At 64.7% G+C, this 16,713-nt stretch overlaps 1 protein-coding gene across 1 annotated transcript; it reads left to right on the plus strand.

The window, feature by feature from the left end:
- Positions 1–728: 728 nt before the first annotated feature.
- On the plus strand, positions 729–10,722 carry GATA5 (GATA binding protein 5). The gene is made up of 6 exons (XM_060124360.1): positions 729–1,284; positions 2,561–2,736; positions 9,117–9,242; positions 9,705–9,792; positions 10,117–10,244; positions 10,567–10,722. The coding sequence occupies exons 1-6, from the start codon at positions 732–734 to the stop codon at positions 10,720–10,722; spliced, it is 1,227 nt and encodes a 408-aa protein (XP_059980343.1). The 5' UTR covers positions 729–731.
- The last annotated feature ends 5,991 nt before the right edge of the window (positions 10,723–16,713 follow it).

Raw genomic sequence — 16,713 nt, forward strand, 5'->3', positions numbered from 1 at the left:
GGACTGCTCTGGGGCACCAAGCACCTGGCTGGTTCGTGCCGCCCGCGCTGGCCGGGACTCGGCGTTGGGCGCCCCGCGCCGTGCTTCCAGTCGCCTTTCCCGCAGAGCCCCGCGCGCCCAGCCGGATCCGGTCACGTGGCGACGCGGCCGCAGCCCCGGAGCTGACCCCGAGGGGAGGGCCCCGGGAGGGAAGGGGTGGTGCGGCGGGGGCGGGGCGGGGCGGGGCGGCCCGGAGGGGCGGCCGGAGCACCGGGATTCCCTGCGGAACCGCGCGGACCCCGGCTCCCAGTCTCCAGCCCGCCTGTCGCCGCCTGCCGCGCCCGCGCCCTCTGCGCCCTCCGGTCCTCACGACCAGCCAGTGAGTACCCAGCTGGGCCTGGCCGCGCGCCCCTCCCCAGCCCGGCGCCTTCTCCCAGCGCCCAGACCTTGCGTCCTGCGGACCTGCCGGGTTTCTCCTTCTCAGCGCCCACCGTGCCCACCCGGGAACCTCCGAAGCCCCGGCTGTGGAGGAGGTGAGCTCGACGTTCCCGCTGCACCCGGGATGCCCCATGAGCCGCTCCGAGCCGCCCCCGCCCCCTGCCGTCTGTCCCTGCAGGTTCCAGGACCCGCCCCAAGAACCGCCGGGCTGGGGAGCGAGGAGCGCGGCCTGAGCGACAGCACCTGCGGGGCACAGTGGCCGTGACCTCGACACCCGTCCCTCTTCCCTGCAGGTCAAGGCCGCGCCAGGGAAGATGTACCAGAGCCTGGCGCTGGCCCCGAGCCCCAGCCAAGCCGCCTACGCGGATTCGGGGGCCTTTCTGCACAGCCCGGGCGCCGGCTCCCCGGTGTTCGTGCCGCCGGCGCGCGTCCCCTCCATGCTGCCCTACCTGCCGGCGTGTGAGCCGGGCCCGCGGGCTCCCGCGATCGCCGGGCATCCCGGCTGGGCGCAGGCAGCCGCGGCGGACTCGTCGGCGTTCGGCTCCCGCAGCCCGCACCCGCCGGCCGGTCCGCCGCCCGGGGCCACCGCCTTCCCCTTTGCGCACAGCACCCCGGGACCTGGCGGCGGCGGCGGCGGCGGCGGCGCAGGGGCCCGGGACGGCGGCGCCTTTCAGGGCGCGATGCTGGCTCGCGAGCAGTACCCGGCCCCGCTCGGGCGGCCCGTGGGCTCCTCGTACCCTACCGCGTACCCGGCCTACGTGAGCACCGAGGTGGCCCCGTCTTGGACCTCTGGACCCTTGGACGGCAGCGTCCTGCACAGCCTACAGGGCCGCCCGGCTGGCCTCCCGGGCCACAGAGCCACCTTCGGTGAGTGCGGGACTGGGAGGCGGCTCCACTGACTGGGGTCCTGGGTGCTGGCCGTACTGGGGTGCAAACCCGCACCCTACGAAATGCACCCCACGAAATGCACCCCCCAGAGTCAGGGCTTTCCCAGCAGGGTCCGACACCAGCATGGGGCAGGCCCAGAACCCCCGGGACCTGTAAACCTGGACGGAACGCAGCGGCTGCCCCCCCCCCCCGAGATGAAAACCCCGTCCTGAGTTTCTTTTTACACACCTCGATATTTCTACTTTTCATCCATCCGAACCCAATATTCTGGGATCGAGCCATTTAGGGCCTACGTTAAACGTTTTTATGAAAAGTTTTGGAAATGATTATTTTTTAAAGCTCAGAATACCGGTTTATCTAAGTAAACCACCACATTCATCTCTGTTCTAGAATGTTTATGTATTCTAATTTGAGACCCAGTTGCAATCGCTCTCCAGGGTATAAATTTGAGTAATCGGACTCCAGGCCCTTAAAGCTGAGAGTTGCTCCCCTTCCCTCCCTCCCTCCTGAGTCGAGGGCGCCACCGGCTCTTTCTCACCCCACCCTCAAAACTGAGGGCCACGCCTTCTTTTGCTGCCCAGTCTTTTAGCCTACACCCCGCCCCCAGCCCCTCAGCGCAGGAAGCGGGATCCACTTGGCCCGGCCGCCAGGGCGCCCCACGCCTGGCGCCCACCCCTGGCCAGGCGATGATTGATCCCCGCCCCGCCCCCACCCGGCGCCCAAGTGTCTCCAGCGCCTGGCCAGGTCTGGAGGGGGCCAGGAGTCCTCGCCCCAGCAGCTCAAGTGGGAGGACAGTGCTGAGACCGCGCAGGCTGACAGTGAAGGCACCGCGGTCCTCGTGGGATCCCGCGATCCGATTCGGCCTCACTGCCACTGCCCGCCCTCCAGATCGACCCACTTTGCGGAGGACAAGGCCCTCGTCCTCTGCCAGTGCAGATGCTCCTGCCTCCCCAGCGAATTAAAATTTCCAATGCTGGCGCTGGATCCTGTTCAGCGTGGGGCAATTCCCTGTCACCTGCCCCGAGGTTGGATTTATTCACCCTCCCCCCACCTTTTAAAGCAGCCCTGAGGAGCGATTGAGACCTGGCACGAACGTCACAGTATGTAAACTTAAACTTAGAAAAGAAAGTTAAAGTAGATTTTGAAGCAAAATAAAATAAAGGCACAAAAAGGAAGGGAAGGAGAAGGTGCTGTGGACATGGCGGCTCCCAGGAAGGGGCAGAGCCTCACCCAGCAGCCACCCGCCTTCCCGCAGCGGCCGACCTCCTGGAGGAGTTCCCCGGCGAGGGGCGCGAGTGTGTCAACTGTGGGGCCCTGTCCACGCCGCTGTGGCGCCGGGACGGCACCGGCCACTACCTGTGCAACGCCTGCGGTCTCTACCACAAGATGAACGGCGTCAACCGGCCCCTCACGCGGCCGCAGAAGCGCCTGGTGAGTGCGGGCAGCCACGGGGCAGGAGGGGGCCGTGCTCCTGCGGCCACGGCCGGGGCGCCAGTGGGGCCCCAGGAGGCCCGGGAGGGGTGGCAGCACCCGGTCCACTGTCATGGGCCCCCTGGTCTGGGGGTCACGCGCCCACACTGTCTGCGGGGCCTCCCAGAAGAACTCGGCTGTCCCAAGCTCGGCCCTGAACCTCCTGGGCAGGGGCTCAGCCCTGCTGCTGCAAGGGGCTTTGGGCTGGCCAGGTCGGGGGGGCGCAGAGAGGCGAGGTGGCCTGACCCCAGGGAGGGGACTGGAGGGGAAGGCGGCTGCTGAATGCTGGCTTGTCGGAGGACATTGAATGTTACGGGGCAGCGAGGGACCCGGGGCCCGCTGCCTCTGACACCGCGAGGATGGGACGAGACCAGGTCTGTGGCTGTTCCCTGGGCGAAACTTGTTTTCACTTTTGGTTTCTTCTGCTGTATGGCTGGGTAGCGAGTAAGGGACTGGGAGCCCGACTTCTGCCCCCAGCAGGGCAGAGTCCCAGAAGCAGCATAAAGGTTTCAGCTTCCTTTGTTCTCTACCATTTCACAGGCAAATTTTGATGCTCAAGTAATTTTGCAGATAAGTGGCAGGGCCTGCCGATGTCGGCCAGCTGTCCGGTCAGCGAGGCCGCGGTGGCTCCCAGTTCTGGGTCCGGGCAGGGTTGTGTTTCTGGGCTGATGCTGGTGTGAGCCCTCTAGGGCCAGGCGGCTGGTTCTGGTGTGTCGGGCCCCGAGGAGTGTGGAAGGGCTTTCCGTGGCTGACGCTGTGGGATGGCCATGCCGTGGCTGCTGGCCTGGGCCGCGGGGCGGTCGGGTGCTGGCCTGGGCCACGGGGCGGTCGGGTGCTGGCCTGGGCCACGGGGCGGTCGCCTTTACTGGAAATTCGAAGGCCCAGCTTTGGCAGCGCCGGGGCCAGACGCCTTGGGGCCCCAAACTGGGCAGGAAGCAGGACTGACTCGGTCGGGCAGCTTGAGGGCAGCCGCTGTTCCTCTTCCTCTGACCTGGCCTGGCATTTGGGGCTCTGCGGCTTCCCCAGCCTCCCTCCACCCATGCTGTGCCTCTCAGAGTCCACGTCACCCCAAGTCTCGTCTCTGCCCCTGTGATCATGCCCCCAGCCCCAGGCGTGCTGCACCGGCCTGTTGTCTGGTGTGGCCTCAGGGAAGGGGAAACTGAGGCCAAGGGACAGGGTCCTGGGGGCTGCGTGCGACCCAGACCTGACCCCGAGCAGCAGGCCGGTCCCCTCCTCTGGCTCCCTGCGCTGTCCCCGGGCCAAGCCCTAAACTGGGTGCCAAGGATACACTGCTGAACGGGAGATGCAGGGCTCCCTGTCTCTACCCACACCCCTCGCGGGGCTCAACTCCCAGCAGAAAATTCCTGACCTTGGGGGTGGGCGGGCCAGGGCCACCATCTCCACCCTGAGGCGTTTACCGTCACATCAGCCGGATGACCACCCGGGGCTCCGAGACACTGAGTGACTTCCCTGGGCATGCAGCCCGCTGGCGGCCAGCCCTGGGCTCAGACCAGGACTGTGGCCTCAGGCTCCCACGAGGGCCCCACTCAGGCTGAGACCCTGCTCCTGCCCTGGGTCTTCTTGCCCAGGCCCCCGTGAGATGAATTCAGGGACTGCCCCCTTGCCTGCTGGGAAGGTCAATTAGACGGCGTGTGCAGAGCACTTGGACGGCGTGGCCGGTGTGGGAGGGCCGGGGTCGGCCACTTGGCCTGGCGAGGCCCGTTTCGTAGTCTGAGGACGTGGGGTATTTAGCTTTGGGGGGCCCCCAGGGTGAGGGATCCCTGCGCACCTGCTTGTCTCCCCGAGGCCTCAGGATCGGCCCGGTCCTGGACACCCCCGAGTCCAGGCCCACCTGGATCTGATTGTAGAACATGCCAAGGAAGCGTTTGCCTAGTGGGGCTGGGCCCGGGGGATTTCTCAGGGCCCCTCTGCTCCCTGTCTCTCCTGAGCAGCATCCTGGGGGGGTCCTCTGACTGGCTGCGGGGTGCCCACCTGTCACTCAGGGCAGGCGGCCCCGCGGCTTGCCCAGTGGCTGGTCCTGGCAGGGCCAGGCTCGCTGTGAAAACCCTGAGATTCTTGGAGTCCTGAGACCAGAGCCCGGGCCACGTGCTCCTGGCCATGGGGGCTGGGCCGGCCACCCCAGACCTGCCCCCGCTCCAGTGCCTCGCCCTCCCTCGCGTGCGGGCAGAAGTGACGCCCCAGGAGGGGCCCCTCCAGGAAGAACTGATCCTCCCCTCTTGCAAATAATTCCAAACATCCTAGAAGCGTGTCACCAAGGATACAGGAACGTGACGATAGCAAGCGTGCGCCCCCCTCCCGGTAGGAACCTGTCTTTTTTACCCTTTGCCTCCCGTGTGCGTCCTCGGTCACAGGCTGGGGGGTTACACCTTTGACCCGAGGCTTCCATCAGTGTAGACGAGCAGGGAGGGTGGTCCTGTCCCTGTGGCCAGGGACTCTACGAGTGCCCCTTGGCCCGGCCTGACCCCAAAACGTTGGAGCCCAGCAGCCAGGGTCCGCGGACGGCAGGCCTGTTAGCCCGAGGCCGGTTCTGACGCCAGCTCCGGGACGTGGCCGGTGCCACGGAGGGCCCAGCATCCTTCGAAGGCTCACCGACCCGGGTGCTCCTTCCTGCACAGCCCGCCTCACAGACTTGTGTCCTCAGCATGCTGTGCCCCGAGCAACGCCAGGCTCCCACCGTCCATCAGGTTAAGTGTCCCCACGTCTCCCCTGCCAAGAGCACCCAGAGGACCCGTTTGAAACGGGAGCATCTCTGCGGCTCCACCACCTGCAACCTTTACTTTCCCAGCTGCGTCGCCGCCCTCTGCTCTCCCATGCCCCCGCCTCTCCGCCAGCCCCCCACCCAGCTCTGCCCTGATTCCCCTGGTGTCCGGATGCTCGCGGAGCCTGGAGCTCAGGCTGGCTCTGCTGCTGGCTTTGAAGCTGCACTTCTTTTGAAAAGAACAGACCAAAAAAGAAAAACAAAACAAAACCTGGAGAGGCCTGGCAGTTAAGGGCCCTGAGAGTGGCCGGGCCTGGCGGTCTGTCCCGACCGCGAGCGAGGAAGGACAGAGGGAGGCTCCGGGCATCCAGGGGGTGCGGGCAGCCCCGGGGACGTGGCCGCTGAGTGTGTTCAGCTGAGAAGGGAGGTTCTGTCCCCTCCGGGGCCACCCCCGCACCTCCGGCCCCTCCCTGTCTGAGCCTCACTTCCCCCCGTAAAACGCAGGCAGCTGAGGGGATGGAAGAAGATACAGGAGCGAGCACTGCGAGAATTTTTTCAAGGTCATTCTTTTTTCCCATTTTCTTGATTTTAATCTAATTTCTAGTTTCTTGATTTTAATTTATGCTCGCTGGAGAGAGGTTCAAATGTGGCTTCCAGATTCCCCCACACCCCCAGGGTCTGGGTGATCGGTTCACACCACCTGGGCTTGTGTCCTGCCTACACGCGGTCCAGCTGCTGTGGCTTCTCCCCAGGACCCACAGCGGTGTATGTACCTCCACTGCTTCCGCAACGCACGGGCGACCGTGGGGGACGCTTGGGGCGCACGCGTGTCTGCGCTCGTGCCCACGTGTGTGCCGCCTTGCGGGCGTGCTGTTGGAAACAGTGCTGACGTGAAGCCTTCGCGTGGGTCTCTTTCGGTAGGAAGGATTTTAGTAGGAAGTGGCCTGACGGCCGGCCAAGGAGACAGTGATTCCTACAGGAATGCTGCTAAAATTTTGGGGGAATGTGAGATGGCAATGTGAACTCGAAGGGAGCAGCTGTTGGTAAAAGACCCTGAGGGTCCCAGCTGGGTTGGGAGGAGGGGCCTCAGGCCATGGTCCCCTCCTTGGTCTGAAGGCACAGCTGGAGTTGGGGACCGCGATGGGGCCCAAGAAGGTAGGTTAGGGTCACCAGATAAAATACAGAATGCACAGTTAGATGTGAATTTCAGATAAACAACGAATAGCGTTTTAGAATAAATATGTCCCAGATGTTGCATGGGGCGTACTTACACAAAATATTTGCGGCTCGTCTGAAATTCACATCTAGCTGGGCATCCTGTTTGTTTGTTTGTTTGCTAAATCTGGGAACCCTGGGGAGGTCCCAAGGCCTCCTCCCACCTTAGGAAGATGGATGGACTGGGGGTCAGGGGATCCTGGGCCGGGGCAGGCAGCAGGGCTGGGAGTGGGCTCCGGGAGAGCAGGGGGCCTCCATGTGGACACAGCTCCCGGCAGCCAAGAGGCAGGTGGAAAGGAGAGAAGGGAGCAGAGCGGGGGAGACTCGAACTGTGTCCAGTAAAAGCAGCTGCTTTCTAGACAAGATCAGGATGTGGCCGCCGTCTTCCCAGGGAGGCCCTCCGGCTGGGGGCCTGCTTGACCCCAGGGCCAGGGCTCCTGCCTCAGAGTGTGTCCCACCATCCGTCCCTTCCGCTTCTGCTGGGCCTGGGCCAGCCGCCAGCTCTCTCCATTCCAGCAGGTGCACAGGTCCCACCCCGAGGAGCCCTGGCTGACCACTGGAGGTGCGGGCCAGGCTGGGCAGCAGCCGGTACACAGCCGTGGCCTAGAGGCCGCCGGCCAGAGCATGGGGTCTCCCCAGCCAGGCCGGGAGCTCCTGCCCTGCCCTCCCTCTGGAGCCTCCAAGGCCTCATCCCTTCCTTGTCTTGTGGCCCTTTTGTTCCGGATCCTGGGGCAGAGTCCTGCCTGGAGACCGAAGGCCGAGGCTTAGATTAAACAGGGCGCAATTCCCTGGAGCCTCTGGCGGCAGCCTGGCCCTGGGGGAGGGGAGGGCGAGGAGGCGTTCCCAGCTCTGCGTTTTCTTGGGAACGGCTGGTGCCGGCGGTGGGGGGGTTGGGGGGGGTGTTTCCAGACGGGCCCCACCCTCCCTCCCGGGCCAGTCACAGGGAGAGCCTGTGCCCTCGAACGGCTGACAGCCTGGGGGAAGGGGGTGGGCATGAGACAGTCGGCAAGGCTGGCAGCTCCGTCAGTGCAGAAGGAAGGACCTCAGAGACGGCAGACAGACGGGGCAACTGAGGCTGCCCCGGAGAGCTCAGCCCTACCCCGGGGCAGATTCCTCTGGGGGCTTCTTTCGTCCATCTTGCTTTTGGTGGTCCTCTGGCTGGTCCTGGGCTGGAGAGTACTGAGGAGAGAACACACGTCCTTGGGACGATTTTGAGTGTGGAGTCTCACGGGCTTCTGTCCTTGTGCCCCGGGTGCCACTGAAACACCGTAGCGCATGTGACTTGGTCTGACCCCGGCTGCCCCGGCGAGGGGGCAGGGGACTGGACCAGGCAGGGGCTGTGCAAATGAAAGAAAAGGTCAGACAGATTCAGGGCATCTGAGGGCAGGGGCTGGGGAGGGGTGTGCCACCTGTGTGCTGGGGGGCGAGGGAGGGGCTTTGGGCCTGAGGTGCCTGGGGGGCCCTGGGCAGCAGAGAGCATCTGGAGCTCCCAGACTGCAGGGGACAGGACCCCTTGCACACACCGAAATGGGAGTCGGGCAGAATCCTTGCCTGGGAGCGAGGAACTGGGCTGTGGGAGCTCGAGGACCTTGAGCTGGTGGGAGGACCGGGGTCAGGCCTCCGACAGCTGCTTTCCAGCCAGCCAGCCAGCTCGGCACAGCCCCTGGACCCCCAGGCTCATTAGGCCCCGACTCCTGGGTGGGCACTGTCTGGGTCCCCACTGGGCCCCCACGTGCAGGGAGGTTTGGGGACCCTGGTTGGATACGGACCTGGAAGGTCGGCCTCTGGAAGGTTCTGGAAGGGCCGTCTTGCCCCAGTATGAAACATGTGAGCAGCAAGGCAGGGGTGGGCATCGGGGACCCGCGGCCCACAGTCCGGTGCAGGTGCCGAGCTGAGCACGGGCTCGAGCCCCAAGTCTTGGGAGGCAAGGCCCAGAGGGACCAGCAGGCCCCCTGGATGTTCAGCCCGGGACCGGACCCGAGGGCGGCCCTATGACTCCTAGGGCTGCTGCTGCACCACAGAAATACGGGGCTAAGGCCCAGCGTTGGTTAGAAAGAGGCCGCAACAGACGCCCAGCGGCCTGTCCGTGCTGGGCTCTTCACGAGGTCCTGACCCCACAAGAGGCCTGTGGCAGGTCTACTGTCACCCCCATTTGACTGATAGGGAAGCTGAGGCCCAGAAGGGTGAAGTGACCTGTCCCAGGGCTAGCAGGGCACCAGGTCGCGGCTCCGAGGAATCCCGGGCAGGCCTCAGGACCTTAGCGCCCAAAGGCCTTCTCACCCAGCCCCACACGGCCCCACGCCCCGAGCCCAGCGTCCATCCCTCCCGCCCCGGTGCACCTGCCCCGCTGAGCCGAGCGGCAGGGCCCCAGCCCCGAGCCCTGCTCACCCCAGCCTCCTGCCCACAGTCGTCCTCACGCCGGGCCGGTCTCTGCTGCACCAACTGCGGCACCACCAGCACGACGCTCTGGCGGCGCAGCGCGGACGGCGAGCCGGTGTGCAACGCCTGCGGGCTCTACGCGAAGCTGCACGGGGTGAGCGGGACCCTCCCTGGCCCGAGGCGGGGCTGAGGAGCGGGGGGGGGGGGGGGGGGGGCAGGGGGGATCGGGCGGGGCCTGGGCTGAGCGTGTACGCACCTGTGCACACGTGGCCCCACTGCCTGCACGTGCCCACGTGTTACGGTTAGGCCCGTGGTACAGATGGGCTTACAGAGGCTGTAGCATCACTGTGGCTTCCCCGCAGCCATTCAGCCGGGGGCAGAGGCTGGACACCCCCAGAGCCCTCCTGGCCCCCCGGCTCCCGGAGGCTGGGGTGGGACGGGCTTCTCCCCACCAGGCCTGGATGAAAGTGCCAAGCCCGGGGGTAGCAGCTCCCCGAACAGGGCCGCAGGAGTAACCAGCTCTGCAGGGCTGAGATCGGGGCAGGTGGCCATGCAAGAGGCCCCAGGGGTGAGCTCGGATGGGGAGCAGCCGTCCACGTCCTGCCAACCCCACCAGGTACCGCGGCCCCTGGCGATGAAGAAGGAAAGCATCCAGACCCGGAAACGGAAGCCGAAGAGCATCTCCAAGACCAAAGGCTCCTCAGGTCCACGGGCCAGGGCTGTGGGAGGCCGGGAGGAGCCCAGGCCCTCCAGTGAGACACACCTTCTCCCTGTGGAGTCACTCTGAGTATCTCACATTCCACCATTAGAGATTCACATGTTTGGAGCAAGCATCATCGTCCTGAAGTGCACATACCCCGCATTGTCCTGGGATGGTCTGGTCTGCGGAGGGGCTGGGGTGGCGGGAGTTCACCCAGCAGTGGGGCAGGAGGTCCAGTGGAGGAAGCCACACGAGCACCTCCAACCCCCTGCACGACCAAGGCAACCAGACCTGGCAGCTTCTGTAAATGCCCTGCCTTCCCTCCCAGGATCCACAGGGAGCACCACAGCCTCCCCGCCAGCCTCTGTCCCTGACCTGGAGATGTCAGCGGCCACTCTGAAACCTGAGCCCAGTCTGGCATCCCCTTCGTGCCCCGGGCCCAGCGTCACCTCCCAGGTAAGGAGGTCAGGGTGGGGTGTGGTGCCCAGAGCTGGCTCCCAGGCACCTCCTGGGGGACCCCTGGCACCCCAGCCAGGTCAGGGCCCCCACGGGCCCCTGCCAGAAGCTTGGGGCCGGACACGCAGCTGGCCGCTGGTGCCAGGAGCTGACCTGTGGCCGACGCCGGCTGAGAGCCCCTGTTGATCCTCACAAGGGGTCCCCACCCCATTCCAGGGGCTGAGGAGGCCCCTTAGGGCAAATCGCCCTGTCTCAGGGCTCCCAACCTCAAGTGAGCCGGCCACTGTTCCCGAGTCTCACGGGTGCCGTGTCCTCCCCGCAGGCCTCCACACAGGTGGACGACACCCTGGCCCCCAGCCACCTGGAGTTCAAATTCGAGCCCGAGGACTTTGCCTTGCCTTCTGCAGCCCTGGGCCCCCAGGCTGGCCTCGGAGGGACCCTGCGCCAGGAGGCCTGGTGTGCGCTGGCCTTGGCCTAGGTCCCCGGGCCCCCGCCAGGACCCACCTCGCTACTTCTTCACTCCAGCCCAGCAGAGAGACCGCCAGGCCGGACGCTGGAAGAGACTGGAGCCAGCCGGACCTGGAGGCCTTCTGTGCAGATGGCAGTCAGGCCCCAGAACAGGAGGAAGGCTGGTGGGAGAAGGGCTCGAGCCCCTCCCTGGACAGCAAGGGACCCCCAAATGTAGGGCAAGGCTCTGAACCCTACCAGCCACTCCGACCACGGCTGACTGGGGCTCCCACCCCCTCTTGACTTCTGTCCTCAAGGCTCGCCATCATCACGTTTACAGGTTGCAGCCGTTGGAAAAACCCCACCTTCCTGTTGTAAAACCAGGATCACAGGTGAAATCACTGAGGCCAGGCGGCTAACAGGGATGAGGAGGGCAGCCCGCTGGGGGGCCTCCTGGCCTCGGGCCGTCCATTTCCCACATTCGACCATAGAGCCACGGCACGGAGACCTTGCCCTCCTCGGAGCACGGGATGGCCAGGGACAGATGTGCAGGTCGCGCACTGTACCAGGACGCCACCCGGGGGGGGGGGGCGTTCACATCGTAGTCATCGTGGACTTTTATTTATTTGGACAGTTTTCCCAGACAGCAGTAAAGGGCCTTGTTCTGACTGAATCTGTGGATTGTAACCATTTCTGATGGGCAGAGTACCCGGGGCCCGGTTCTGACCCACACGGGCACTCTCGGGGCTGGTGGTTGGGTGACCACAGGTCCTGGCTCACCTGGGACTGCCCCAGCAGAATTAGCAATAACCCCCCTTTCGCGTACAAAGCCGTCCCCTCCCAGGGCTGCGTGATAAATTAGTTAGTCGGGGCACTGGCTAGGGGCAGCTCTGCCCATGGGGGCTGATGAATGGCTACTGACAGCCTGAGGGCGGGGGGGGCGGGGCATGCCCTGCAGAAGGGCCACAGCGTCCTTCCGTCCCATTGCTGCCCTTCACCGACAAGAACTTCTGATTTTTCCACGGAAGCCAGAAACCTGGCCTTTTTTTTTTTAATGTAGAGTCTTCCAAATGAAAGCTTCCCCCCACCCCCCGACTCCCAATTTGATTCAAAAATCTTTTAAATTTTGTGAGCCATCGAAGCCAGCCGCCATGGCGCCGTCCTGTTTAAAGCATCGCTTTCATATTTAAAATGCTCCTCCTTGGTGACAGCCTCCCGAATGTGTTCCTTCACCCTGAACTTGTACCTCAGAGATTCAACCAGCTCAGTTTCCACGTGTTGTCTTTTTTTTTTTTTAAGACAAATGCCGCCATAAGAAAAAAAAATGTAAAATAAAGATTTCAATCTTGCTTGCCTCTCCCCATCACCTGTGGGATTCCCGGCCTCGCCTAGAAACGCATCTCCGGGGGCCGGGCAGCTGGACCTCACTGGCCGCTCTGAGTCACGTCAGGAGCTCTCAAGGGCATCAGTAGGACTTGACGAGACCCGTAAACACTGGGTGGCTTTGAGGTCACCACCAGCATGAGGGCAGGACACTGGGTGGGGTGGGCGAGGCCCAGCCTGGGGACCACGCTGGGGGAAGTCATCACTTCGGGGTCAGGCAGACTCGGGTCAGGTCCCTGTCCTGCCCCCTACTGCCCTCCTGGCCCGGGGTAGGGGGCACAGAGCAAGCCAAGATTTGGGCAGTGGTGGCCCCAGTGGCCCCCTGTGGGTCTCGTGCCTCTGACGGGCACAGCAGGCAGCGTTGGGTGAACCCTGGGGACGCGGGGGCACGAGGCATGAATCAACCCCCTGTGTTGAGGGCACCGGCCCCTCTCACCACCTGGGTGTGCCCACGAGGTCATGAGCCTCTGTGATCGGGGACCCCTACCCTCCCAGCAGGGAGGGCCGCGGCACGGACCACCCAGATCCGGACGACCTGAGGGGCCGGGGGTCAGATCGGTGACGGGTGGGACCTGGGGACCTGCACGTTCACAAGCACTCAGGGCCCCTGGCAGCCACACTGAGAGCCACGTGGCCAGGGCCGGGCGTCAGAGGAAATGCCTCGGGGACGGGGTCTGGAGCAGAGCACAACTAGCTCTCTCCAGAGCGGGCTGGACGGGGAGATGGGAACTGAAGGGCCTGCAGGGGCTGTGCCCGTGGGCGTCCACGCTGGGTGGGCCAGAGGTGAGGCCGCTGCCATCTCGTCTCCGCGCCACAGGCCTGGGGCCGCCTTCCCGGGAGCCCACCCACAGATGAGGAAAAAAGCACAGAAAAGGTCGCCCCGCTCGGGGGGGCAGAGCCCCTTCCCAGCCCTTATCCCGCCTCCTCCCACCCCTCTCAGGGCTCGTGATGGGGCATTGGGCCCCGAGCTGAGCGGGAGACCAATTATCGAGCAAGAGGCAGTGGCCTCCGCGGGCCGCCCCGCAAGGCACCCCCAGAACATCTCAAAGGCAAGACCAGACCAGCCCTTCTGAGGCACCCAGGGGACAGGGTGGGAGGGGCCGCAGAGGGGAAGCAAAGGCCCTGGAGGAAGGAGCCACAAGGACAGGGACAGACGAGGTGGCCGGGAGCACCTGGCGAGGACCACGTGGCCACGTGACCACTACCACAGTCGCTGCGGGAGCGGCCCTCCGTCGGGCAGGTGCCGCTCCCTGTGTCGCCCGCCGCATCCTTGACTTTTCCCTCCAAGGGGGGCACCAGACTCCCTCTTCCCTGACGAGAGAAACCCAGGCACCTGAGAAGTAACACCCGGCTCAGAGAGGTGACGCCAGGCGCGGGGCCCCAGCAGCGCCCTGACCAACCCAAGGAGTCTTCCTAGAGGTGCCCACAGTGCGATGGGCAGAACAGGCAGGCTGGACAAGAGGGGCTGGATGCCCCGCCCACGAGGACAGGTCCCGAGGGAGAGTGTTTGGCAAAGAGGGAAGGAAGACGCGAACTCATCCTCCGTTTTCATCCTTTTCCAGGACGCGTCCAGGAGGGAGGCTGGGCCTCCGCCTCTGGGCCTGAGGAGCTTCAGGCAGAGCTGCTCAATTTAAGCCTTTCTCCCCAGTGCCTCTTCGGGTCCCGGAAGCTGTAGGACTGGAGCCTTAATATAGCCGCCGGCACCCCCTTCCTGCAGCTCTTCCTCCCCCCAGCCCTCCTCAAGGCTCTGCCCGGCGGCCATAAACAACCGGATGGGCTGGGGAGGCTGGTGGGAGTGGGCAGCCGCAGGCGCTTATCAGACGGCAGGACGGAGAGGAAGACCACTTCGTCCGCGCTGCCTGGCCGCCGCACCTCACTTCCCACATCTTTCAGCTAAAGCCAACGTCTGGGGCCGTGGGGGAGGGGCGCCACAGCTCCTCCAGCCTGCAAGGGTCCCCCCGTCCGCGGGAAGTGTCTACTGATCCCCCGCGGGGCTCCGTCCTGGACGACTGGAGAAGGGAGAAGACAGCCAGCGTCCCCTCGACTGGGGTTTTTTGATCCAGAACTATTTCCAAAGCATCCCTTCTCCTTCCCACGTAAAGCCCTTAACCCATGGCCTCACTCCAGAGGCGGAACAGGGAGACCCAGAGCAGCCCGGGGCAGCCCTGCAGTGCTCACGCCTGGAAGCAGAAGCAGCCGCCCCGCCCGTGCCTCCTCGCAGAGGGCGTCAGGGTGGCAGCCCCAGCGGCTCCCCATCGCCCTGGTTTTCCGAGTCCAGCTGCCGTCGGTCAGCAGGGTATCCGCTGCCCTCGGCAGGCGCACGTTCACCCCACAGACCCTTTCCGTGGAGCGTCGCCACGGCCTCCCGCGAGCCGCCTGCCCCAGCTCAGTCCCTCAGGGCAGCCGTGGCCACGCGTCCAGCTGTGCCCAGACCCACGAGCTCCCCGGCGGGGCTGCAGCTAAGGGTCGTTCCCCTTTGCTACTGAAAACGACGCTCTTTAGAAACAGGTGCCAGTCCTCCAAGGTGCTTGTCTGGAAATGTAACGTGCTCATTAAGAAGGAAAATCGTTCTTCGGGGAAAGCAGTGCAGGTTACCGACTCTTTATTTGACCAAGTAAGGACGTTTCTTAGAGAAGACCAGTTGCTGCTGTCACCAGCATGAAAGACAGGCCATTCTGCCGCCAAACACGAGGGGCCGGCAGGCTCAGGGATGGGGCAACGCATGTGCAGCCCTCCCTGCCCGTCCTCTGCCACACGTCTGTGGGCAGCTCCCGGGGCTCGGGGCGGCTGTTCTCCAGGGTGTGTGGACAGGCATTCAGCAAGATGATGACCAGGCTCCCCATTCCCAGCCCCCACGTGGACCCCCACTCCGCAGAGAAGAAAGGAGGCCAGAGAGACCTGGCACCCCCTGAGGCTGTGAGGCTGCAGGCCCTGGGGTGCCCCGTCCTCCCCTCACGCACCTCGGTAGGGGCTGAACCCACCCCAGAGAAGAGGGGGCCGGTGAGCCCCACAGTCCCGCTGGAGCCGGGGCGGGGGTGGCCGGCCCTCGATGGCTACGTGGAAGCCACAGTGGGCAGCCCCCCCTGCAGTGCCCTGCGAGGCCCGCCAAGATGTTGACACGGACGGCTCCAGCCGCCTTATTTATTATCTGATAAAGGGTTCTCGGCACCGCGGGTGGACGGCGTCTGGCCGCGCTGAGGCCTGGGGGAGGGAGGAGGCTGGGTGGGGGGACGGGAGGCCAGAGCAGGCCTCCACACTGGACTCTGGGGCCGGACACACTGAGGAATCCGGATTTTCCCTGTCCTTCTCCGGCCAACAGCCTGCCTTCTCCACTGCCAACGAGCCAGCAGGCCAAGGAGAAGCTCTGCTCTTGTGCGGAGCGGCCCGGGGGACCTCCTGTTTGGACGTCACACCCTCTGAGACCTGTGCCCCCCGTGCTGCTAGACCCTGCTCCCCCTGGTTCCAGGAAAACCCCGAGCTTCGGCCCTCCTCTCCGTCCACCCCCACCCACCCAATTACTGCTGCAGCCCATCGCGCACCCCTCTGCTTGGCCTGGAGCTCAGACTTTCCATGATGCAAATCTGGGCCTGTTTCTCCTTTGCTTCCAAACACTCGGCCCAGGTACTGCCCCAGCAACTGCACAGATGGCCCAGCTATGACAGCCTGGTGGCCCCAGGGCCCCCCTCTCCTGGCACCTGCATCCACTCTTGGGTACGGGGACCCTTGACAGCATCCAGACACATCACACCTCCGGGTCTTAGCACGTGCCGTTCCCTCTGACTGTGACGCCTTCCTCCTGTGCGCCTAACCGGAGACGTGGTGGCCGGGGGTCGAGACCCCTGATGCCCCCTCCGCCACAGAGCCTTCCTCAGGCTGTTCTAGGAGGGTCTGAATCCACAGGTATCCACCAGGCAGAGTTGTCACAGAAAGACCCAGATGACCCACAAGAGGGGGTCCGTTAAACGGCCGAGGGAACGTATGTGGTGAGCCCTTAAAGAGTGTTTGACAATTACAACTTATTCTAATATTTTTTCCCCGAACCTTCTGTGAGTCGCTTTTATAACCATGAAGAAGACAACAGAGGCGCCCTGCACGGGGTCTCCGTGGCCAGCCCTGCCCACCAGCATCACTGCCTCTTCGTGCACTGTGGGCCTTAGGGGAAACCCGCAGGAGGCTGCATGGGAGGGGGAGTTGGGGGGGCACTCCTGGACAGGTGGGGACCATCTGAGGCCCCCTGGGGGCCTGGTCATCCTGGAGCCCAGCTTAGAACCCACGTACATCTCTCCCCACGGGAACTGGGCAAGGCAGGCGGTGGCCACTGCCCCAGGCGGCCTGTGCCTCCCCCTTGGCAGTGATGCCTCTTGCCCTGGCCAGTCACTTCTTGTCTGTCCATCCTCACCTTAAAGGTCAGAGAGGCCCTGCTCGTCCACACCGCTCCAAGACGGGGCCCCGCCCCCTGGTGCTTCCCCGCTGCCCATCCTGCGACCTTCCTGGCGCTTCCCCGCTGCTCACCCTGCGGCCTTCCCCGGTGTTTCCCCATCCCCTAACCACAGATTTGAATATTCCCGTGCTCTCTTGGTCTTGCCCACTAGAAGCAGCTTCCCTGAGTGCAAGGGCCTCATCCAGCCCGTTCCCCCGT

The sequence above is a fragment of the Lagenorhynchus albirostris genome, chromosome 15 (genome assembly GCF_949774975.1).
Source record: "Lagenorhynchus albirostris chromosome 15, mLagAlb1.1, whole genome shotgun sequence".
Taxonomy (NCBI): Eukaryota; Metazoa; Chordata; class Mammalia; order Artiodactyla; family Delphinidae; genus Lagenorhynchus; species Lagenorhynchus albirostris.